This window comes from Leptosomus discolor, chromosome 7, assembly GCF_034619465.1.
Source record: "Leptosomus discolor isolate bLepDis1 chromosome 7, bLepDis1.hap2, whole genome shotgun sequence".
Taxonomy (NCBI): domain Eukaryota; kingdom Metazoa; phylum Chordata; class Aves; order Leptosomiformes; family Leptosomidae; genus Leptosomus; species Leptosomus discolor.
In genome coordinates, this window is record NC_141397.1 from 64,164,298 (window position 1) to 64,189,674 (window position 25,377).

Below are 25,377 nucleotides of genomic sequence, written 5' to 3' on the forward strand. Positions count from 1 at the left end.
TTTTTCATCTAAAATGATGGCTTTGAAAGGATTTGAAATCCAGTATTTCTCAACACGATGCTGATGCAATGCCCTGACTTACGGTCCGCACCCAGGAAGGGAAAATAACTTTCTATTCGGTGGTTGAGGTTGTAGCTTTGAACCAGCACCATCTACCTGCAGAGCCAGAACCTGCTTAGCGCTTTACCTGCTTCGATACCTTTACCGATGTAAAACCTTAATTACACCTGCTGTACTTCCTAAAATAAAATGACTCAAATACCAGCTTCAAAATTACTTTAATGTTTATGCACCTCTTGTCGATGTCGTCTCTCTCCTTAAAGGATCCCATTTATTAATGTGCTTCATCCCAGGAAAAAAATGTATCTGATTTTTTTCCCTTCACAAAAAGTGGAGGAAAAGAGACAAATGCCCCTTTGTATTTTAACATACAGGCAAAGCACGACACTTCCACAGATGATATAAGGGAAGTTATTATTTTTAATCTACTTTTCCTTCCATTTCCTTACCATTTCCCCGTAAACCATCCGCCGGCTTTGTGCATTGCTTCTCTCTTCCACGGCTTCTCAGCTAATGCGTGAAACAAAGCCGAATTTTAGACTATTCAGGTGCAAACAGAAGGATTAAAATAAAACATCCTTCCTTCCAGGTGAAGCGTGCCTGTTCGTTTCACTGAACGAGAGCAGCAATATCTCCAGCAGCCCCCGTTCACTCCGCAAAGTTGCTCAGAGCAAACACAAGCCAGACCGACAGGTAGGAGCCACGCAGCGGGTACACGACCCATAACTGTGTTCCCATCTTTTTCTAGCATCGAACGGCAATCGTGAAAATTCATGGGCTTCCACACTTTTTCTTAAGAGGCCACAGTGTTAATTGAAATCCTATCATCCCAGGAGCTGTGAGTTTAAAGAACAGCTTGCTAAACTCCAGCATTCACCCCAACGACGCAGGCAGACTTGGTTTTAAGCTGGTTTTAAGCTGCCTGTGGCCCGACTGAGGCAAGAAGTTTGGGAAACGCGATCCCAGCCCTGCCTTCACCGAGCACTGCAGGTCGGTGTGAAACCAGGCCACATCTATGATAAAGAGTTGATGGGTTCTTGCCATTTTCTTTGCCATTTCTATTATCACTCAGGATAAACCTTTTCAGTTGAGAGAGAGAGATTTGCAGGTTGAACATCTTGCTGATGGTCAGATCACTTCATATTAATTTAAATAAATCTAATAAAAGGAATTTTTTTCTAAGTTTTCCTCAAAACCTTATTTCTGCAGAGTACAAGCTTGCATTAAAAATACATCTGGAAGAGCCCATCTTCTGCACTCATGAATCACAGCAAGCATGCAGGAGGCCTTTACAGTCACAGGCTATTTCATATCCACACAAGCCTCTTTTCTGCTCATGAAATTTCCATTCTGGCTCAGATATTTTCCATAAACCCAGGCAGCGAGTGGGTAAAAGGCATCCAAGCCGTTTTGAGGACAGATTGGCCGTCTCGCGAAGGAACTCGCCGCAGCACATCATGTTTCCTAGTGGGAGATGCGGGGACCCTTCCTGATCAATAGAGCCCTATATTAGCACACTTCTCATTTTTACAACACCTGAACTGGGAAACAGCATTTAACGGCTCGTGTAGGTCTCCTGACAAACGGCCACTCCATCTATTGTGTTTGCTTTATTCCCTTTAGAACTTCATCTTCAAAGCCATATTTTACACCAGCCTGCAGCCAGAAATCCAGCGAACGAAACCTGAAAAGCCCCACACGAGTGGCAACCTTCGACAAGCACGCGAGCACAGAGGGGCACAAGCCCAGCAAACGTGGAATTTTTGCAACACGCACAATTTTAAGGTCGGTTTTCCCCACTTATTGCCCCCTCCAAGACACCCCAGTCCTTGCAAGACTTCGATGCTGGTGACAAACCGGTCGGGTTCCAATGGTGATTGCAGTGCATTAGATTAATGCACAGCACCCCTAGTAATCTTGGTCTGATTAAATCGCAGTGCCAACATTCCTAACGGCTCCAAACTTTGCCGGATTGGAAATCATCAGGCTTGTTCAGCCCATCAGCAGATGGAGATGCCGCTCGAGGTGCCCTGGGGTGGACACGGCCCTTGCCCGTCCCGCTGTACCCGGGGCAGATCTCAGCGAAGCTCACCCCCTGCCCCAGGGACACCCCTGCCAGCCCAGCCTACCCCCCTCAGCAAGAACTGACTGAAATGTTCTTGAAATAACGACAGGAAAAATAAACCCATCCCAGGTTTTTTCCTAAAACTGTCCTTTTTACAGTTGACGCTTAAAGTCTTTTTAAAAACTTCTGGCGCAGGCACTTCCACTTCTGAAAGATGCCCATTGCATCGCTGTAGTCAAATGGGATATAACTCCCCATATCTTTAACTTACCAGATCACTGATGTTTTGGAACTTTATCAATGTCAACTTTAGATTTAAATGCTGTCATACGACATACATGATGCCCTTCACGTAAAACTCAAGCGTGATTTTACCAGTGGGACTTGGCTCCGTCCTTTTAAGTGACTGAACTGAAACCTCAGCTCTGCTAGAGACATCCACGGGCAATTTCCCTCTTCATTTATTCTAGTTATTCCCCCTGTATTTTTTTTCCAAGGCTTCTGGTTACACTTCACCTCAGAGGAGCATTACAGTAGCAGCACAAAGTTTTCTCTAAATCGCTCCTTTCCACACAAACTGAAGAATGTTGATATTTTCAAATGCTTTTACAGCACAGACTCTGTGCGTCCTGACAAAATACCTTACAGAAACGTCCTGCCCCTCCCCAGCGGGGTCAAAGCCGTGTGCCCAGTGCGGCAATTGGAAGCGGACATGAAGGAGGTAATTAACATTTCAATTCCTTTTAACTTACACAGAAAAAAATACAAACCATAATACCATGTGACCAGTGTTATAAAAACACACGTGAATAAACTTAACCCTGGCGATGACAAGAAGAATGTGCTGTTTCACTACATTAATGGTTGCCAACTCAAAATTATACAAGGAAACATACTCTTGAAGAGCCAGAGCATTTTCTTTTCCTTCCCTGCCAACTTCTGCCGATAAAGCAACATGCTGGTGCGACAAACCTTCCTATCTACTCTGTGGGGAGCTTCGCTGGTGCTCTGAAAACATAAATACACTTTTTTAAGTCAAGTGCTAAGACCAAGCTGAAACGAGGCTTCTGAATCCAAGCCACGCTGGCCTCGTGTGCTTGCTCAAATCGAGATGGAGAGAGTCCCTGACTCCTCCAGTCCCCCCAGTTAGCTGAGCATCCCAGTCATCAAAGCCAGCAGCTGCTGGGAGCACGTGGATTCCCCCAGCTCTGACGTAGGGGGAGAATCACAGAGTGGTTTGGGCTGGGAGGGACCTTACAGACCACCCAGTTCCAACCCCCTGCCCTGGGCAGGGACACCTCCCACCAGAGCAGGTCGCTCCCAGCCCCATCCAGCCTGGCCTTGAGCACTGCCAGGGAGGGGGCAGCCACGGCTGCTCTGGGCAGCCTGTGCCAGGGCCTCACCGCCCTCACGGGGAAGAATTTCTTCCTCACATCTCATCTCACTCTCCCCTCTGTCAGTCTGAAGCCGTTACCCCTCATCCCACCACCGCCCTCCCTGACCAAGGGTCCCTCCCCACCTCTCCTGCAGCCTCTTTCAGCACTGGAAGCCGCTCTAAGGTCCCCCCCGAACCTTCTCTTCTCCAGGCTGAACACCCCCAACTCTCCCAGCCTGTCCTCACAGGGGAGCTGCTCCAGCCCCCTGACCGTCTCCACGACCTCCTCTGGACCTGCTCAAGCAACTCTATGTCCTTCTTGTGCTGGGGGCCCCAGAGCTGGACGCAGCCCTGCAGGGGGGGGTCTCAGCAGAGCGGAGCACAGGGGGACCTGCTGGCCCCAAAGGTGGGTGGCAGAGGAGGGGAGGGAGCACAGCCCTTCGGCCGGGTTAGGTGAGCCTGGAGCACCAGTAGCACCAGCGAGCCCTGCACTGCGTTACACCGGCCAGTAAATCCCCAGGGATCGCCCGCTGCAGGATCGGGGGCTCTCCGGGGAAAGTGGGGAAGGAAAAGAAGGAGGTATGAAATATGAAAGGGCAGAAGATGATGGGCAGGCAGGAAGCAATCTAAAATCTGAGGAACGCATTTAAAAGTGATTATTAATTACAGAAGCTTTAATAAAAAGCCTGGAATCAATTACTCAAATAGCCATTACCTATGGGGTCTATCAACCCCCCTTTCTGATGATCAGCCCTGTTGAGGAAGAACATGGCCACAGAGAGCGGCCAATAAAGACGCCGCGTTTCATACTGCAATCTCATCCTTCACGGTTTTTGTTATTATTTGGCTGCTTTTCCTAATATGCTGCACTACGCCGCTGCAACTGCACAAAACTTCTCATTTTTATATTATCCTTGATTTGTTTCTGCTTACTTTTAATTATAAAACGTCAATAAAAAGATTAAACACACATGAAAAAGGATCACAGTGCGTGCCAGATGCTGAAACATCCTCCAGAGACTGGAAGCGCAACACCAGGTGTTTGTGTCAGACTAATGAAGCAACATTCGCACACAAGGGACACCAAGGGTGGAGCTGCAGAGACTTATACTTTGCTTAAAATCTGCCATTATGAAGGCAAAACTGGAAAGATTTGAAATTACAATCTTGAGAAGAAAAAACAATTCACGTGTCTATACAAAATGCATTATCTCTACTAAATTATTTGGAGACTTAACAGACAGAGTTCAGGTCATTGCCGTAACAATGAACTTCAATAAAATTTACTGAACATAAACTATGACCCAAGGCAATAACTAATGAACTTAAGGGCATCCTAATATATTTCTGTATCACTGAGGGAAGCACTTTAACTTATTACAGCTACATGGCCTGACCTCATGCAATCGAATCTTTCCGTGGCAGATTCAACCTGTGTTTTTAATATCAATTACATCAAGGTACAAGTCTTTCAACTTTCACTAGAGGAGGTGTTTAGTAAAATAGCTGCTTTATCATGGATAAACCACTGGTTTGAGTCTCCATGTGAGAACTCTTGTCCAACAGGTTAAAGGTGGGTATAAAAAAATAGAGCTCATAGTATGGGAAACGCGTGGAATTTGTAATTAAGGGATCTTCTGAACGTTGTGTCCTCCAGGCTTTCTTGTACACGCTCACTTTTCGTTTGAGACCTCCCGTCTCCCAAAATCCACGCAGGCTTTAAGTCCCTAGCCTTCCCAGCAGCTGCTCTCGCCGAGGCGCTGGGATGAATTCATCCCGCTCACGGGGCAGGGCAGCGTGGGAGGTGGAGGGGAGCGCTGCTCGCAGCTCCGTCTGTCTAAGGAGGATTTTTGGTAGGAAATTCTGATCTCAGTTTGTTGCCACTGCGAGTTCAGTAAGTCAGCACGAGCTCAAAGGACAGCGCTAATTGCAGCACGCTGGTGAGATACCAGGCAGCGCACACACAGGAGCCACAGTAGAAGCAAATCTGCTGCTGCTTTCAATATCAAATTAAAACTGTCTTACTTAGTAAAATAGCATTTTATTCACAGTATGTAGCAAAAAGGGAGTTATCTGAATTTCTTCCTCTTCTGAATTCCTAGTACTACTGCTGAGAGAAGCTGAAATGGTTAAAACAAGACACTTCCAAATCAAAAACGTAGCTCTGAGAGTACACAACGTACGGGCTCGATTCAGGACAAGGATCCACACTGGTTTAAAGATAACGCTTCAGCCAAACCAAATCCAGACTTCGAGGCACTGAAAATCAGGATTAAAATGTTACAACTTGGGCCCATCACATTTCTAGAAACCACATTTCACACATCTTCCACCGATTAGTTAAACCTTTGCCATTTTATTTTCTCTACCGTTCCTTCACAGCCACCCCTAAGTGATGCTGTCCCTTTGCAGTTCTGAGTTACGGGGCAGAAAATAGTTGAGAAAAATGTTGAGATTCTTCCCAAACTGATCAAAAGGACTCCTTAAGTACATGCAAGTTATCTTTCTTTTTAAAATAGCTTAAACTAGACTTACCTAGCTATTTGACGTGAACTATAAGGACAGGAGAAAAGATACTTTAAACCCACCTACTGCGTGCACAGAAACGCTAATTTAACTAAATCCACAAAATACATTGCTTGAACGGCGGCACATGCCATCAGTTGTGCAAGGCACAATTTTCATGCTCTGATGTAAATCCTATGAATCCACATGTTCCACAACCTGCCCTGCAAGTTTCGGGGCATTCCCTACGCGGACTGCTGCGAGAGCGCTTCAGACACAACCCCCCACCTTCTTCGGGCTCGAAGAGTTTAACTCCCTTGCTAACGCCAGGCTAAACCCGCACCAGAGGAGTGACTAAAGCAGCACGTGCGGCTCGGCGAGATCTGGGAAGAGCACACCAGAGATTTGTTTTATTTCTCTGTTTAAAGGACAATTGTCTCCCAGCACTAAATGCTTTAATGCCGCTCTTGTTTGCATTCGCTCGTTCCTCCTGCCCACGTGGGCTTCATTTCCAAGCCTATTCAGAATGATATTTTCCAAGCATGTGCCACATGACTTGTTCATATAAATGGAACAAATTAAACTGTCTCCACATATATCCTATCACATTTGTAGCCCTGATTTCTCTCCATAACACGTGGCCAAGACACCGTATTATCTGCCTGCAGAGGTTGACCTCAGGATATTAGATTCTGCCACATAGCTCTCTTGTACTAAACCGAGGGGAAACACTTAATCACCCCTGCCTTTTCAGGAAAAAATCAACTTTAAATTTGCCATGATGAAAAATCAATAAACCAGTAATTGCTTGGCTTATCATTGCGTGGAGGAACAAATTGGGAAGCGAAGCTTAGCGTCCACACAGATTTCAGTGAAACACACAGAGTTTCAGGATCACTAAGCCAGAAAAGGAAAAGGTCTCAGAGTGATAATTAAATCTACTCATGCTGATTTTCTGCCAAATTTATTTCCCCAGAGTATATAAAAATGTTTCGCTGCTTACTGGGTAGGCATAACTAATCAATTCAACACTGGGCCAACACACACACACACACGCACACACGAGAAACAGAAAATGCAAATTCCAGGATAAAGGCATCAGGGCAATACCCGCCCGAGCACCAGCACCACCGTCGCATCGATTTACCTATTGATTGATTCCAAAAGACCAAACCGTACGCAGCTGCATTCTGAAAAACTTCTTTTCCTCGTTATCGGGTGAAAACCTTTCGGTACGGGCACCTCCTGCAGGACGTGTGCTCCGCACGGCGTGTTTTCAACGCAAAATTTAAAAATATTATTATTCACGGTCCATTTGGAGAAGCGATCCAAAAACCTCACAGGAGCGCTGCCCCACACATTCGAATTTTCCTCTCGCGTGCTTTATTTCAACGATTGCTATTCCCCGTGTCAGCGGCTTTGGGTTTGGCTTGCCAGGCCTGAGTGAAAATCAAGTTTGACAGCAAAATCCCCTTAAGATTTTGATGTCATTTTTCAGGCGGTCCCGAATGGAAACAAGTAAACAAAAACAAACTAGAAAAAGCCCTCCATTGAAAAGGCTCTTGTAAAAATAGTGCATTTTTTATTAATAGACCTAATTTCATGCAGCAAATTAGCATAGCTCCAATGGAAGTGCAAATGTAATCAAACTGAAAAATTCAAATGAGATGGAGGGAGCCTTTTTCTTTCTTGCTTTGCTTTTTTGTCACCCAAAAAAAAAAAAAAACCCACCATCATTTTGCTGTGTGTCCTTCAGCTGGCTATAGGGACTATGGTAATTAAAACATTTAAAACAGCACAAGCCCCCAGTCTCTAATCTGGAGCTCAGGTCAGCTGTCTGTAGATTCTAATTTGTCCTCGATTTGTATTCATGACAGGGAAATGCTGCATATTTAACAGCAAACCAGCAGGAGGGGGCATCGGTGGGCTTGGAGGTCAAATAATTTGATTTCCGAGCAGATTACATGTAACATCCAACATCTAATCTCACACCTGATTTGGCAATAAAATTACAATAAAAGTAATGTTAAGACACCCTCGCTATAGGGTGGGGGGTGAATAACCAGTTTTCCCGGGCTGAGGAACAATTGTTTTCTTTGCAGGGTCGGTTTTGCTCACTGCAGCGAGGCAGCTCCACTTCGGAGTAAAGGTTACAGCGGCGGCGCAGCCGCTTGCTGCCTGCCCAGGCTGACGGCTCAGAAATTCCTTTTAAACCCACAAACCGGTGAATACTGGAGAATTCAACAATTTTTGAAAATTCAAAATGTAAACTTTTTGGAGAAAAAAACAGAGTGTTTTTTTTTTTTTTTTTCTTTAAAAAAAACGACCTTCGAAAATGGTTTACAGCAATTTATTGATGAATCTACGGATATTTTACGGCAAACGCTCTCGTTTGATGATGAACAGACAGAATGAGGTTCATCGGGCAAACAACTACCAAACCACAGCTCAGCTTTTGTCACTGGCCATTCCTTACAGGACTTACACAATTTCATCATTAAATTATTAACATCTCAACCAGAAGGGCTTGGGGGAGCAGGTAGGGAATCGCTGTGAACAGTGATGCACATCATAAAATAGTTGTGTAAATTAAAAAAAAATCTAATAGAATGGATTTTTCACTTCCCCCCCACTTACGCAACAGAAGCTAATCCTGTGAGAATTTAACGATCAAAAATAGAGAAAATTTTTCTCTACGTAACCAAAACCAGAAAAGAAAACCTAAATCAGCCTAAAGCGTGTGAAGTAATTGCAACGCTTCTTGTCCAAAGCCTGGGAAAGCTGGGAACAGGAGAAACCCAGAAGTGCATCTGTCCCCCCGAGTCACGCCTCCCAGCAGCTACAGGTAAGCTGCGAATTACAAAAGAGCAAATCAAAGAGGGTTCAAAATCGGCTACAGAAGCCGTAGGAGGAAGCGAGAACGAAGACAAATTGTGAAAAGCTCCTTTTTTTTCCAGCCGAAGACGTCAGCGGGACCCAGCAGACGGAGGCTGCACGGCTGAGATGGAAAAGGGACCACGGTCCAGCACGTGTATGACAGCGCGAGAGAGACACGTCCTGTTTGTAAATACGTCCCAGAAACATTACTACATAAAGCTGGTGGTCTGCATTGTGCAATTTCTCTGGGTATCTTGCATGCTTCATACACAATTTAATAAGGCTATTTATTTTCCAGTGAAAACAAACCATTTGATTCTTAATTGGTAGCTAACTCCTCAGAAAAATTGATGAATTCTATTTAACGAGCTTCTCTTCAGGAAACATTTTCCATTCATTTTAGAACACTGCAACATCCTCACAACTTTTTCAAAGCCACCACAGGACAGTTTTTATGGTGCTTATTAATAAATTGAAAAGAAGTTTTCCTCCTGCTTTTGCTGTAAAGTACCATTGTTTCCAATTCACTAACCAACTCTTTTTTTTTTCCAGTCACCGCCCTTTGTAATCACTGTAGGCAAAGCAATTGCTAGCATATGAGCCACTCACAATAGGATGTAATTTAAAAAACACACATGTATTTTTCGAAACATACGCTGCAAATCTGTGCAAGCGCAGCCCCGTCCCCTCAGCCCGACGAGCCCCCGGGGCCCCGCAGCCCCCAGCTGAGAGCCTGGCTCTCCGATTTCTACAGCGAATCTCCCGTTTCAGCGGGAAACGCCGTGGGTGGAAAGGCTCCCGCGTGGGCCTGGCACAGCTGGCCGGCTCCGAAACCGGGGGGCCGCGGGGTAGAGGGGGCACAGCTGGCTGGTTTGGTCCCTTTGTCATCCAGAGCTGCAAACGCCCCTTTCCCTTCCTCCCCCTCTCGGACAACGCACGCCTGGGCTATCCCGCTTGTCCACTTGCCTTTTCTTCTTCAGCATCATCCGTACCTTCTCCAAGCAGGATTAACTTTGAGCATCAATGAATTCCTCTTGGCCTCCCAAAGTAAAACAAACTGAATTATTAGAACGTTTTGATTTTGAATGAAATTCCTTACAGCCATGGATTCAAAGAAGGGTCCTTTTCCTGAGTTACCTTTTGTAGGTTAAGTCCTAAACCACCATTGCGTAGACATGAATGAAATACTTCCTACCACTTGGAAAACGGTTTGCAATTTTCCTCGCTGATAGATATTATTCCACTAACTCAACCTTTTCAAAATTGCCTTTGAAGCAGTGAGAGCTGAGGGCTTTAAAAATGTTATTTTCTTAAAGACAGCAAAGCCAACTTGAGGTATTTTTAGATCAACTTAGGATATTTTACCAAGTAGTCTTCCCAGTTCCAAAGAGACTTCAGCACCGCACAGGCTCAGGGCTGAACTGGGACGCCTGGAGCCTGGGAAGGATGCTTTTATTTTTTCAGCTGTCTCTGTCTCTAGGTGAACAACATCAATTCAGTCGTGAGGCTGACTGCGTCTGGGTCAGCGGGTATAATGCAATTCTGCTGAGGGAAATTAGTCCTGTATGAAGTCGTGAAGGATACACAAGGCTTTAACTCAGCAGAGCTCACAACTTCATTTTGAGAGACTTGGCAGAGATCCTCAGACCAGAAACGCTAGGCATCTCCTAAAATACCATCCTTACTGCTATGGCGTAAAATCTATTTCCACATACAGCCCGGAGAGGTCACGTCCTGAACGCAGCACCGTGGTGCTTCACACCCCGCGAGACAAACGTGGGTTTGGATGGGGCTCATGCAACAGGCTGAGGGGACCGTCGTCTCCTACCTACACATCCTCGCCTCCTAACCAACCCCAGATCGGTCCCCGACGGGCAGCTCGAAGAGCGTACGTTGTCTTTTGCTGGACTTAACTGAACGCATCCTGTGAGCAGCGAGCGAAGCGTATGGCACAGCAGCACAGCCAGGTGATGGGGAGGTAAAGAGTTGCTGTGGGTTGACCCCGGCCAGCAGATGAACCCCCACACAGCTCCTGCTCGCTGTCCCCAGTGTGATGGGGGACAGAACAGGCAGAGAAAATGCAAAAAAAAAAAAAAAATCAAAAAAAAATCAAACAATCGTGGGTTGAGATAAACACAGTTTAATAAAGTCAAGGAAAGAAGGGGACAAAAAAAACCCCATGTGATGCTCACCAGCAGCCTGATGCCTGGCCAGTCTCAGAGCAACAAACACCCTGGAGGACAAGCAGAATGACTCCTTAGGAAGAAGTTATGGGAAGCAAAAAAATCCGAAGGAACTTCTACCTCAGTCCTTTCCGAGCGCTATGGCAGGAAAGAGGAGCTCTTCTCATCTGCAGTTCATTTAAATGATGAGAAGGGGAATTAAAAAGACCCCGAGTACCACCTTGCAGACAAGTCAGAAAAGAGATCACCTGAACTTTGCGCCATCTGGAGCCATCACAAGACAGAGACGACTCCTCCCGCAAGAACGGAACCGCACGGAAACAGAAAAACAGTTAATTAATCTGAGTTACAGAGTTCTAACTCATTTACTGAGATGCCATTCATACAGCCTTGCTCCACCTAATCCTCCTAGAAAGCTGCCGAAAGCCTACGCACAGCAGATGGAAGCTGTACTGCAGGAGAGGGCGAGACAACCGGTTTCAAAGCCCTGATCTTCCGAGCGGCCCTCCGCTATGGAGAAAAGAGGGCATTAACAGCAGCCAGCCAGCAGACTTCAGGAAAGCAGAGCAGTGGGAACATACAGGCATCGCTTTTTCACTTTGCTAGGCCAGAGAATTCATGGGGCTACAGGGTTTTTTATATACATATATATGTAATGTACGTTGTGAAGCCTTTTTAGTGCAAGGGAACCTTTCTGAAGGCACAAACGGCACTTCGGGGTCTACTCCCTACGGAAAGTCATCACCAACAGATGTCTAAATCATGTCCCAATCTTATTATAGTTATATAAACCCACTCTGCTTACCCTATCCACAAGAAAAATGAGAAGAAGTATATTTTATTTTGTTTTGCAAGTGTTCTGGACGCTGTATTAGATACGCTGCAAAGCATTCGAGGAATCGTCACGCTCAGTGCATCAGGGGAGCACCGCTCTGACCCACCGCCCTTCCGAACGTGGGGCTTTGAAGTTGGGGTTGTCCATGAACCTGGGTTATCAACTTTTACCTGAGACACTTCTGAATTGCTCCCAATTTAGCTTCAATCTATAAGGACCCCCCCCCAAGTGGCAGCAGGACCCACGGGCAGCAGGACCACGAGGCTCCCCCGCGGGCACGGGGCGAAGGGGATACTGCTGGGTCCATCCCGCTTCGATGGGACGCAGGAGCGTCAAGGTGTCTATCATAATAAGTTCTCACAGTGCACCCCAGATAATATAATTAGAAAATTAACATAAAAGAAAGCGTCTCCTTCAGATGTAACGATGGCCTGATACTCTTTGAAGTGAAAAATAAAGCTTAGCATCCATTTCAGTGTTTTTTAAACATCATTAAACTAAAAGTTTATTACGTGCAAACACCTCCAACCTCTTTCAAACAAATGCAACTGATTAGTTCAAGTTTTTCAAGGATAATTACACGGTATATTCCATTTTTGTCAAGCACAGCAGGGACTTCGGGTACGAGATAATCAGTAAGACCTGAACGTTACACCTAAAACTGCACAGGGCCAGCAGCAACGGCTTTGTCGGAACAAAATAAGCCTATAATTACCAGGAACCGGCAAAAGCTGACCGCCAAATTAACCCGTCCCCTGAAGCTGAGCCTAATGGGTGGACAGTGGTTAACACCGAATAAAGCATGACCTCACAAAGCCGGTAAAAGTGTGCTGGAACAGGATTAAACTGAAGAACCAGAGTGGCAATTTCATCCACTGTTAGATGTGCGAATCTGGGGATTTCGGGATTGGTTTTTTTAAGCAGTCAGTACATGCCAGTTGCTTTGGATTTACCTGATAATGCAAAACAAATTTTTTCAACTATTTTCAGGGGAAATAAAAAAACCCAGCCAAAACCAAAACCAGAGGAAGGGAATCAATTGCATGAATTTTTAATACAGATTACATTAGAGTTTTGAAATACATGCTTAGCATGCTTCACTGTAAATCCCACAATTTGGAGCTTATTAAAGACATCTAAATCTAGAAACAAACAGGGGGTGGGAAATCATGTAAAAACATATAAATCCTGTAGGATAGCAACCAGCTGAATCAGACCTGCAAAGTATACTTAATTTTCTCATTCACACGCGAGGATTTAAAGAAGCTTGTTTGTATCTGAAGTGCAAATAAGCTTTAAATTGCCTTCAGAAATTATTGAGGCTGGAGTTCCAGCTAAAGAAAAAAATGGGTAAGGAAGAAAACTGGAGAAATTTGGCTGTAACCACAGAAACAGCACGTGAAGTCAGTACCTAAGACGACATGGCAACATGGAAACAGGTAGGATGTATTTTCCTAATCCAAACATCTTGCTAATGACCTCTTCCAAAATCAAAGAAATAAGTAAGAGATTTCCATAAAATTCAGAGCCTTTGGAGCCTTAGAAGACTGCAGCAGCTCAGACCAAGATGTGGAAGGGCAATCTGGGGAAAGAAAGGCAAGAAGAGACGAGCTGTTTGAGACCGCTTGGTTGTCAGGAAAGATTCCTGGAAAATAAGGGTGTCAAAGCGCGATAAGGAGGAATCTTGTGGCCAGGAAACCGGGAGGCAGCATAGTGGGGGTTAAACACAGCAGGTGTGGAAGGAGAATCAGGGTCTGGTACCTGGATGGTGTAGGAGAGATGAGATGAAGAGAAGTCAGGTGCAAAACTGAAGTTCTTGTCTTTACCTTGAAGTTCAACTTGGTGCACTCAGAGACAGGGAAAGAGAGGGCAGACCCAAAGAGACTTTCCAACAAGATTAGAGGGAGTGGAAAGAAAGGTGATGTTTTGGAAAGACTGGAGGAGATGGCACAGCAAAACTGCAAACGTGGCTACCGTCCCCTTCAGGTGTTTTGTTCCATTTGCTGCACACTCAAGCGACCTACTGCCTTCGGCATGACTTCTCCTGTCCTGGTGTAGCCTAATTTTCTTATCATATCACACTAAGAATTAAAAATATCGCAATCTCTTAACTTCTCCTTAAATTCCAAGCTGTCTGAAACAGCTTTACTTCATATCGCTCTCCTCCGCATCTCATGTCCTGGCCCTAACCAAAACACGATTGGTATTTGGGCACAACACTGATTTTCATAGTAAATGTATCCATCAACAGGCCAGCTCTGAAAAACACATGATCTCCTCGAATATTACATCACCTTCAGACCTAGGTCCTGTTTATTGGGTGGTTAAAATACTGAGTGACCATCCCTGCAGTCCCAGGTAGGTAGGCGAGGGGCAGGGAGAACCAGGAATGCATTCACAGGGAGGTTGTTCAGAGAATTAAATAACGGCTGCAGCCTGAAAACTATCACCATTTAAACCCAGCACGCTGAAGAGAAAGTTCCCTGCAGTGCCCTGTGTGTGACAACAGGCATTTCTAGAGCAAGCCACTGCAAGGAAGTGAAGACCTTCGCTGTATTTTTTTTATGTTTAAGTCAATGCAAAAAATAATACATGTCACAGAGAGTTCAAATTAAAATGAATCCTTTCACAACGGAGATATTTTCGCTGAGACAGGGATGCCTGTCACAGCTCAAGTGAGAAACTTTGAGGCTCCTTCCATTGTTTGCATTGGCTCCGTCGCGCTCTTGGAAACGTCTCTTCCCATTACTCACCGACATACAAGCAAAATACATTTGTTTTAATTATCCAGGCGTTACACATTAACTTTCCACCTACCGTATTGCAAAAGACAACAGCTCAGATCCTGCCAGCTTGCAGGGCACCAAACTTCACGGAGAAACAGATGAGCTCACTTCGTGACATCGTACAGACTAAACACACAGACAAAATTCACCGCTGCGCTTACCCTTTTCACCAAGCCATACCTCCAGCCCACAAACCGGTGGTGCTGGCTGGTCACAAGGCCTTCACATATAACTTTGTCTCAAATTATTACGCTGCTTTAACGGCAGCTAAAATATTTTTTAAAATCTGGTTGGAATTCCTGGTGCATTTAGCAGTTCTGGTTAACGCTACAGGTCGCGAGCAGAACGCTGTGGTGCAGCGAAGGAGCGGCAGACTGGCCGTCTCCGTTCCAAGTGCCCTTGTAAGGAAATCACGCAGCCCCACTGGAACTTTGGTCCCTTAAAAGTAACAGCTTCTGACTTAACGGATTTTAGTCTGTTCGTGAAAAAACCCCAACGTATTACCTTCTTCCTTTCTTTTCTTCGCTTCTTCTTCACTTCTCTCTTTAGCCTTTAATGCTTCATCTGCTTTGGCTGAAAAGAAAAGAAATATAAAAAGAAATTTTAGAAGTAGTTAATTTATCTCGCCAAACAACACTTCCTGGGGGGGTTAAACTGAATTTCCCAATTTCAGATTCCTTCTTGCGGGTCCCACAATGAAGTCAATGTGCACAAAAGAGAATTTGGTTCTTGGTGTATTTTCTTTAAAGCTATTACTACAATTAGGACAAAAGCATAAAGGGTATTACGGAGGGTAATTTTTGCATTCAACATGAGCTCAATACAAATCTCTGCATTCATTTTTTCTAAGTTAAACTTTTAAGAGTTTTTGTCTTAAACACAAATCTCCCCACCCTACCTGCCCCCAAACCGCACTACAAAGAAACAAACGCTGTGCATTTAAAAAAAAGATTTGCTGCCATAGTGAGTAATCCGTAAGACCTCTTTGGAGGATAAACCAGAAACAAAACAGTATTTTCAGGGATGCAGAGTTGCAGATAGGATTTAAAACAGGAGTCAAATACCTGTTACTTAGTACTGAACTAGGTGGTATACCATTTTCACTGCACATCACGGCAGCAGGACTTTATTCGTGTTATGACAGTACTCTTTAAAAAGAATCTTTTTCCCTCTAGAAACCTCTTCCCTTATTACTTAATTATCTACTAGTTGCTCAACTGCAGGGGTTTTCAAACACTTTACTACAGATGTTAAAGAAGATTAAAAATACACAGCACAGTAACAAGGGACTATCAATATACTCTGTAAATTAATTAAATTTCTGTTCTAGCACATCATTTATTCCAAAGCATTAATGTCTCAAAGGAGCCATTCTCTTTTATTGCCATCTCACTGCCTGATGAGTGAACTAAGTGAGAATAAGTCTCTAATAGCATTATACTTGATGAAATATTAAGTTTTAAAAAGTATCACCACGCCAAAAGGAAAAGCGGCGAAAAGACACAGAATTCAGAATTTAAACCGGGCCTTCTCATGTAGGAAAAGCACTGCGGCACAAATAGCAAACCTTACTCAGTTTGGCAAGTACTTGGTCCTACCACCTACTGAACCAACCGGTAACTTATGGAAACAAAACTCAGTTCAGGAGTGGGGCGCGAAGGGGACTTTCCGACCCTGGTGTCCCTTTGCAGGCAGTGGCTGCACCTTCCTAATATACAACTTCAACAGCGGCGTTACAGAACGACAGACGTCGTTACACAGACATCTGCTTCTATTTACATGCTTTTATACAGATTTAGACCACATTTAAAGTCATGAAATATTACAACTTTTCTGCCAGTGAAGATCATTACAAGAATCTATTAAATTAGATAATAAAAACAAACTGCTAGTAACTCTAAAGACTTTTACTTCATTTACACTTTATTCTCCCTGGTAAAAGGACAAGGATAATAGAAATTCCATTTAAATTCAATTTTGGTTATATGTGTAATTGTAGATATACCCCTTGAGTCATGTAAAATGCTCAGCTTATGTTTCTTTCAAATTATCCCGCTCAGATTCACATTCTGCTCCTTACAACTGTCTTCAATATGTATTAGCAGAGCTCATTAGGCTGAAATTTAATAATGCAAACATCAGGTGGATTTCAAGACCCTCCATTATCAACACAAGATGGATTGCTTCTATAGCTCTTGGGCCAACTGGGCACAGTTTAGATTCAATAAACCACCCCGCCTAAATTGGATTTATCTATTCCACTACGCTACTTTGTTCTTCCCCGCCGATTTGTTGCTGCACAGGAACAATTCATTGGATAGCTCAGCGGTTATCCAAGGCAAGAAAATATGAAGACACACGTGAAAGATGTTGCTGCTCTGTGACTAAATTTCTAGTTTGTATTTGCTAACTTTAAATTTCCAACCCGTGTAACCACAGATAAAACTTCTGCTAGCTGAAACAGAGCCGTCCTTTCAAGGCCTGGTTAATGATACGGACAACGTAGCAATTTAGGAAGTACCATGAGGACAGTTCTTGACACAAAAGTGCTCATTAACAACAATTTAACTTACCCCATAAATCTACAGAGCAGTAAGTCTCTGAGGTTATAGGGCACCATCCGTTATGACCAACAGAAGTCGCTGAAGCCATGTGTTGCTTTGAAAGTTTAATGCTAACCCTTCTCTTAAAATATTTTAAATTTTCTGTCGCTATTCACAGGCAAAGAGTCATTAGAAACTGAGATTTATTTTGATCAAATCGAGTGGCGATTAAACAACATTAAAAGATCCTTACAATTTACTCTCAAACACAACACACCCTCCCTGCCCCGTGGACTGCAGCGCCCTTTCCCCATATTTTAGGGTGTGCAAGAGCACAGGCAGCCCATGCTGGCCACTTACACTTAAAAGACCTGGTATTTGGAAGAGATCTGAGTTCTCCTGCAGTGCACTTTCCTGAAGCCGGAGGAGGACAGACAGCTGCTTATCACCCCCAGCAGATCAAAGAAGTCACTTCAGCAAAAGTCTGGTTTTAATTGATCCAGGTAGCTGGAGTGCTGAGATTGCTCCTGAAACTGGGCTTCCTGCATGGATAAACCGCTAGCATGACAGAAGCTGACTGCTTACAAAGCTTTCTAAAATATAAAATAAATAAATAAAGAGGTGCTCAAGCTTGCAGCATTTAAGAGCTCATCCCACGGCAGATAAAATTACAATTCTATTGATTTTTTTTTTTTTTTTTCTCTGAAGGATGGGAAAATGACACACGGAAGATGTTTGAGACATTTACCTACACTAAAATAATAGAATTGTGAAATGCAGATATTTGCTAGTAGTTACTGGACTATTAGTACAACAGGATGAAAGAGAATTTTAGCCATTTCCAGGTGCGCCCAATAGAAGTCCCAGCTCCAGCCTGGCTGGGATCAGCAGCTCGTTGTGCTGGACGCAGCACAAAGGAAGAAGAAATAAATCCTATCTTTGCCGTGAGAATAATAAACTATTAGTAAAAAGTATGGACGTGCCACGCAGACACATAAACATAATGCCCAAGTGGAACAATATTGCTGAGTTACAACAAAGGCACTAACGTTTAATTACAACTAAGCTACATTAAGTACCTTCTCTGTTATTAAAAAAAAAGCAAACTAAACCCAAACCACCCTTCATGTTTCCATATGTGCTAATATCCTAAATCTGAATATGCTAATGTGTTTTGAAACTCAGACTAGCTCTGTAACCAGCTTCATTTCGCCTGCCTTCCAAACCTGATGCCCACGTAACCAGGAGCAGCTCCAGCCCGAGCTGGCAAACCCCCCCGACGTCAAAGCCCCTTCTGAGGGAGCAATCGCGACTGCCGTGGGCTGGGGAGCGGCGGAGGCTGCGGAGAGCTCCCTCATGGGCACGCAGGTTGCCTGCCAGCCCTGCAGCTTCGGGTCCTGTGGAGGAGCAGTTATTACGTACAGCTCAGCACCGGCGGATCAATGAGCGGTGGGTAATGCCCCGGGGCCACCGGAGGGACAAACCAGGTCCACTCTTTTGCCTTGCCTTAACCCGTTCGAGGCAGACCTGCACTGCCCGCTGATCTTCAGCTTATGCTAGGGAGGGGAGAGAAGAGGGGGAAGAGAAGGGGAAGGGGAGGGGAAGAGAAGGGGAAGAGAAGGGGAAGAGAAGGGGAAGAGAAGGGGAAGAGAAGGGGAAGAGAAGGGGAAGAGAAGGGGAAGAGAAGGGGAAGAGAAGGGGAAGAGAAGGGGAAGAGAAGGGGAAGAGAAGGGGAAGAGAAGGGGAAGAGAAGGGGAAGAGAAGGGGAAGAGAAGGGGAAGAGAAGGGGAAGAGAAGGGGAAGAGAAGGGGAAGAGAAGGGGAAGAGAAGGGGAAGAGAAGGGGAAGAGAAGGGGAAGAGAAGGGGAAGAGAAGGGGAAGAGAAGGGGAAGAGAAGGGGAAGAGAAGGGAAAGAGAAGGGAAAGAGAAGGGAAAGAGAAGGGGAAGAGAAGGGAAAGAGAAGGGGAAGAGAAGGGAAAGAGAAGGGGAAGAGAAGGGGAAGAGAAGGGGAAGAGAAAGGGAAGAGAAGGGGAAGAGAAGGGGAAGAGAAGGGGAAGAGAAGGGGAAGAGAAGGGGAAGAGAAGGATAGGATGATTTCGTATACCTTCCAGTTTGGGAAAGGGCAAGGGGTTAGGTGTTTCCATGTTTCCTTGATATTATCTATAGGCTGACTGTAAAATTTTAGAGATGGAACGAGACATCAGAAATTAAACCTAAGAACAAAGAACAACAATTTGGGAGCCATAGAGAAACACTGGGCCATAATACCTGCTGGTGTAAATCAGCATAGCTCTACCAACTTCATCTGTAGATCCCATGAATTATCCCACATTTTGTGTTACTGATATTTTGCAGAAATTTTCAGGTTAATGCTCAGACACTCTGCCATTCAAGCAGACTCTACTTGCTTATGGACCAAACATTCACTCACACGGTGTTTCTGTCCATTTTCCCATCCAAACTTTATAGACTTGCCTAGATATTCCTCTTTAATTCTTTCTTCTTAAGTAATTCTATTAATTCAGAACCCTCTTCCCTCTAAATTGTTACTCCATTCTAGAAAGTCTCCCAAGAAATCTCCTCTCACTTCAGGAACTTGATAAAAGTATTTTAATAAACTACATAATTTATGTCCCTCCTAAATCATACGACATGTTTTCTGTTCTCCTACATCGTGATCATTTTTAGCAATAAACAAAAAACAGGAAAGGAAAAAGAAACTGAAAAAAAAACCAACCCAGAAGAAAAAGAATTAACTATCTCATAGGTTTTGAAAAATATTTCGAGCTCAAAACCTTAAAGACGACCTTGTTTCCTTACCAAGGTGGCAAGACGTGTATTTCAGATTTAACTGTTACACTACTACTCGGTGCCTTCTGTCTTCCAACCAACCATCTCAAGGCATTATCTAATTAGTGTCCTTCACTCAAAGCCTGCTCAAATCAACCACACCTCCCTCATAACTATTTAAGTTCACAGTTTGCATAAACAGTTACACAAATACTCATGCTGATGATAACTGATAATGAGAAAATGAGGATACCCTACGTGGTACAGCGCTTTGCTCCAGTGACAGAGCATGGGAGACTCCCAGGAATCTCCAGAGGAACTTGAGGTTCAACCACAATTTTGTTGGCTAATACCAAGTTCCACCGTACCCTACACGGCTTGAAGAAGCGACTTGTTCAGCCAACTGAGATTAGAGTCATCCCCACGGATAACCAGTGCATTAAAGCATGACAAAAATATCTCTAATTAAAAGCTCTCGGTACTATGATTAAAGAAAAGGATGGCCACCAATAAGCCTGACAATTTTCAAGGTGGAGTGAAAAACAACCTTTATGATCAGGAGAAAAAGTAATTTTTCTACTGCTTTTCAAAATTGAAATGATCCTGTTTATACAACAAAAATGAGAGAAATGATTTTTAAATGCCCAGCTTAACGACACTGCACAAAGGAAAAACAAAATACCGAAAATTTGGTGAAATGCAAATTAAAGCATTAATAATTTGAACAAGTTTCCAAATGCAACACAACCAAACTTTTAAATCCTAACAACACCCTTGGGTTTCTTTCCATCTGCTGCACCCAGTATCTTCTAAATCGTTTCAGAACCACCTCTTTAGAAGAGTTTTACTCAACCAACCCCCCAGCTGCTGTCATGCTCCACAGGGGAGCTTGAAGCACGGGCAGGATGCCTCAAGCCACCACAGGGACAACTGCATCAACTTTACACTGTCCACCTCACTCAGGGAGACAGACAAAGGTGTTATCGGATGAACCGTTTGTATGGAAACGGCCAATATTGCCCCAGAACTGCAACGCGCTTCTTTTAAACGGCCACACAGTATTTCAAGAGGCAGACTGTCCCAGGTGGCAACCTTGACAGGGTTCTGTGGCTGTTTTGAACTCCTCAAGTTCAGCCAAACCAGCAAGGACCCACCCCAGTGTGGTACTGGAGCATCCCATCCCCAGTGCGTGGTGCCCCGGGATGGCCTTTCACCATGAGCAACCACGTAGAGTGACCAGCTCATGTGGTGGGCGAGCACAGCACGGGATGGACATTGGGAATGGAGCAGATCTTCCCTCTGGGAAGAACGGTAACGTATGCTGCATCCTTGAGGACAGCAAGAGAGCGAGGGGAAGGTAGTTAAGGTCTCAAAATGCCCCATATGGAAGTGGTAACGAAGAGAAACAAATGAGTCTTATCGAGGAGACGCATCACGTGCACGTGGGAAGGAGCAGGCAGAAGCAGACTAGCCCTTGAGCAGCCCCGTGTTTCCAGAACCACGTATGTCAACCCCTATTTCCACAGGGTTTCACAGAAGAGTTCTGTCAGAAGCCCTAAAATCACTGCTCTAACAACGGGCTGTATCTAGCAAATAGCTTAGGTTGAAATTACAATGTCTGCAAACATGCCTTGAAGTTTTTTCGTTGCCTAATGCTACATACTGAAATAAAAAAACCCTAAAATACCTTAGAATGCATTGCTCGTTATTGGATAAAAAGTACTGCTTTTTGATAAATTATATATATATAAAATATCATAGATATATAACTGGTTAATTCTACTAATGATACATTTTCTTTGCTGGTCACTTAGCCCTGCTAATAGTTTTAACTTTCTAATCAGGTCACGTGGCACTAGGAGCCAATGCCCACCTTTAGCTTACCACAAAGACGTACAAAAACACACTGCAAAAATCAATAGATTCTGTATTAAAACATGCTGTCTTACTGCATGACATTATGCTAACAGGAAACATCGGAACGATCTCTTTGGAGACTACATCTGATAGAATAAATAAAAAAAAAAAAAGGCAGCTTTTCCAGGAGGGAAAAAAAAAAAAAGAGAGAGAAGACAAATGGTCTTCACAAACAAATCATCTTCTAAATAACATAAACGCTGTGCATCAGCCCGTCTCTGCTCGAGAGCCGCTGAAACTAGTGGTTTCCAATGCTTTTGTAAAGACTCAATGTATGGCTATCACCATTCCTGCTGCAGTTAGTTCTAAGAGAAACACGTCTCCCAAGCCACAGAGACAAGACAAAGTGCTGCAACACGGGGATAATATTATTTTCTCTTAATTATTGAGTACGAGAAAAATGGAAAATTAACAGCAACAAAACCGAACTTTAAAATCACAGCAGTTTCTCTTCATGTATTTTGCAATACAGCGGGAGATTTTGATTTTCCCCAGGCTTTCACCACCAATTTCTCACCCGTAGATAACCGCGGTGTTCACCTGCAGTTCTGTTTTTGCACCCCTGCACACAGACCTGTTTTCTCTGCTTGTGAGCGCTGCCTAAAAACCGTCTGGCCGTGGGGCCCTGCACCCTCTGCACATGGGTACTCCGGTGCGCCTGGAGGGAGCCCAGGAGCGACTCAGCCCCTCGCTAAAAAGGGAAAACCCTGATAGCAGCTGGGGGGGGTCAGGGACCAGTTTTCCCCCCACCCATGGGTGCCTCTGGTGCTGGAGCAGCAGGTCAGCGAGCGACGTGCATGGCTTCCCAGCCAAAGCCCATTTGAGGTATTTCTATCCTACAGTAATTTGAGTTTTATTTCCTCAAAAGAGCCCCGCTGGGGAGTATTGATGAGCACGACATTCCCTCTCGTGCTTCAGGGAACTACACTTCCATTTAGGAAAAAGCCATGCCTACGCTCTACGTAAGTAAGATTATTTGGGAGCAAGATGCAGCGCTGGAGTAGGATGCTCCACCGCGGCTCAGCGGCTCCATCATAGAATCATTAAGGTTGGAAAAGAACCTCTGAGACCATCAGGTCCAACCATCACCCCAACACCCCCGTGCCCACTAAACCATGTCCCCAAGTGCCACATCTACACATTTTTTGAACACCTCCAAGGACGGTGACTCCACCACCTCCCTGGGCAGCCTGTTCCAGTGCTTGACCGCTCTGTTGGTAAAGAAATTCTTCCTAATGCCCAATCTAAACCTCCCCTGGAGCCACTTGAGGCCATTCCCTCTTGTCCTATTCCTTGTTCCTTGGAAGAGGAGACCAACACCCCCTCACCCCAACCTCCTTTCAGCGCTAGCCGGTGCTCGCACCCTCCCAGGGCACGAAGCCCCAGGGTGGTGGAAGCACACGGGATTTGGGAAGCACAGAGCCGTTCCCTGACGGATGGACATGTCGGAGCGATGCTTTAATCCTGATCAGCCTTGCTCTATGCCAAGGTAAAAAACTAGTTTTAAGGGAAGATGCTAATTAAGAGAAATCAGAAGAATATGAATTATTTCAAGGTAGAAATAGAGCAGGTGCTGTTTTGGGGGTGCAAAAGGCATTTCAGAAAGCGCGGAAGAGCCCCCCCGAGCACAGCCCTCTCCCACCGCTGTGGGAGCGGCATGGAAGGTGCACGGAAGAGGCTCAGCCCCGTGCTGGGATGCGAGTTGGTTTAAAATTAAAAATTGAAAAAAAAAAAAAGAAAAATAAAAATAAAAAAAAAAAAAAAAAAAGAGAAGTGTCAGAACACCCACCAACTGCAAACTGCAAGTCATTTTGGGGGGAAAAAAAAAAAGATTCAACATAATTGTGGACTTTCCAACTCTTAAACTTAAAAATACAAGCAGAGAAAGCAGAGAAACTCAAACGGACATTACATCTAAAACGCACCCAAGCCATTCATGCTGCTAATCAGAGACTTGAGCATTCTTTTGAAAGACAAACATTTTTGCACTTATAAAATATTCAGTCAGCTCACATATAAAAATACAAGTATAATCCATTATTAATTTACAAGGCCTTTTTTAATTTACATGCTATTTTTCTCTAGTACATTAAATTTATCAAGGCTTGTGGAAAAGCTCTCTGCTGAATATTCATATACTGACATGTAAAGTTATCTATTATACCTCCAAAAAATTCCAACACAGAGCCAGAACAACTGCTTTCTCAGATATTTCCTTAGACAGGGACAGAGAAGGAGCAGAGTCCAGTAGCTGCTAGTTCAAAACCAGACGTGACACCACCACACACGCTTTTATCGTACCAGATTTATGCCGCTTTTCTACATTTTTGTCTTTTTAGCCCGTGCGAAAGCAACATTCCCCTCCCAATTTAAATAGCACGAACATTCAGGTGGCCACTTGCCTCCTTCACCCACAGATAAGGGTTCCCCAACGCTGCCACGGTGGCTTCATTTAGCGCTGTCCTCCTCAATTACACGGCAGCCAAGGAACAGGTTACGATACTCAAACACAACAAGTTCCTGCCGTGGCTGTCCCAAGTATTACACGGAATTTAATTACGCCACCGACTGGAATTACAGATACCGGAGCCCCCCGCTCCCCTCCCCAGCTCCGCGGTTACAAATTGCCCAAATCTGTTTATTTTAAGCTTCCCCGCTCTCCCTGGGGAGACGGCCCAGCACTGCGTCGGGCAGGGGGGAGCTCTCCCACCCGCTCCTCCCAGCGCAGGGGCACGCCGCACGTTATTTTTCACCCCTTTAGCAGCGTTCCTGCTCCATTCCCTTCCCACAGCGATTTTGGAAAGTATTTCCTTACTTTGGTACAATGCCTCCCGCTAGGGCAGGGCTAGCGAGCGTCTCTCTGCTAGCAGCCATGCGGGTTTTCCAGAATATTAAACACATTTTTGGAGGAAGATATATCCAGCAACGTGGGACCCGGCTCAAAAAACCACAAGCAAAACGCCAATGTTTTCTTCCTCGTGTTCTACCGTCGGGTATAACCAATATATGTGTGAAGACAAACCCTTGAACGCCAACCAGGCGGTTTCTCACTCATTTCTTTTAATTGTTACCATTTTCAAAATGCCAGTTTGTGGCTAGCCTGCTGCGTGCAGGTGACACAGGGCGATGAGAAAGCGCAGCATAAAGGAGAGAATATCCGAAATCACGTAAACCTGCACACCGCAAAGTTATTCTTAAGTCAAAACGGGTTAAATATTAAACAAACTTCTCTAGAGAGAGGGGAGCACGTACCTCCTCATCCACAATATTAACATGCTGGGCAGAAATCTGTAAGGAAAAAATACCCTGAAAAGGGACAAGGGGTGCTGGGAAGCAAAAGGTAAGAATTGACAGATAAAATTCAGTCCCGGCAAGCGGGGCCGACCTCCCCAAAGACTTCCCATATCCCGGTTACTGCCTACTGTATTAAGACTGCCTTTCT

General features: G+C 44.6%; 1 protein-coding gene across 1 annotated transcript in view; it reads right to left on the minus strand.

The window, feature by feature from the left end:
- Positions 1-25,377, minus strand: part of RSRC1 (arginine and serine rich coiled-coil 1) — a 168,523-nt gene that overhangs the window by 16,134 nt on the left and 127,012 nt on the right. Inside the window, exon 11 of the mRNA XM_086468617.1 lies at positions 15,191-15,259. Within this exon, the coding sequence (XP_086324743.1) occupies positions 15,191-15,259 (69 nt within the window). The remainder of the gene's footprint in view (positions 1-15,190; positions 15,260-25,377) is intronic.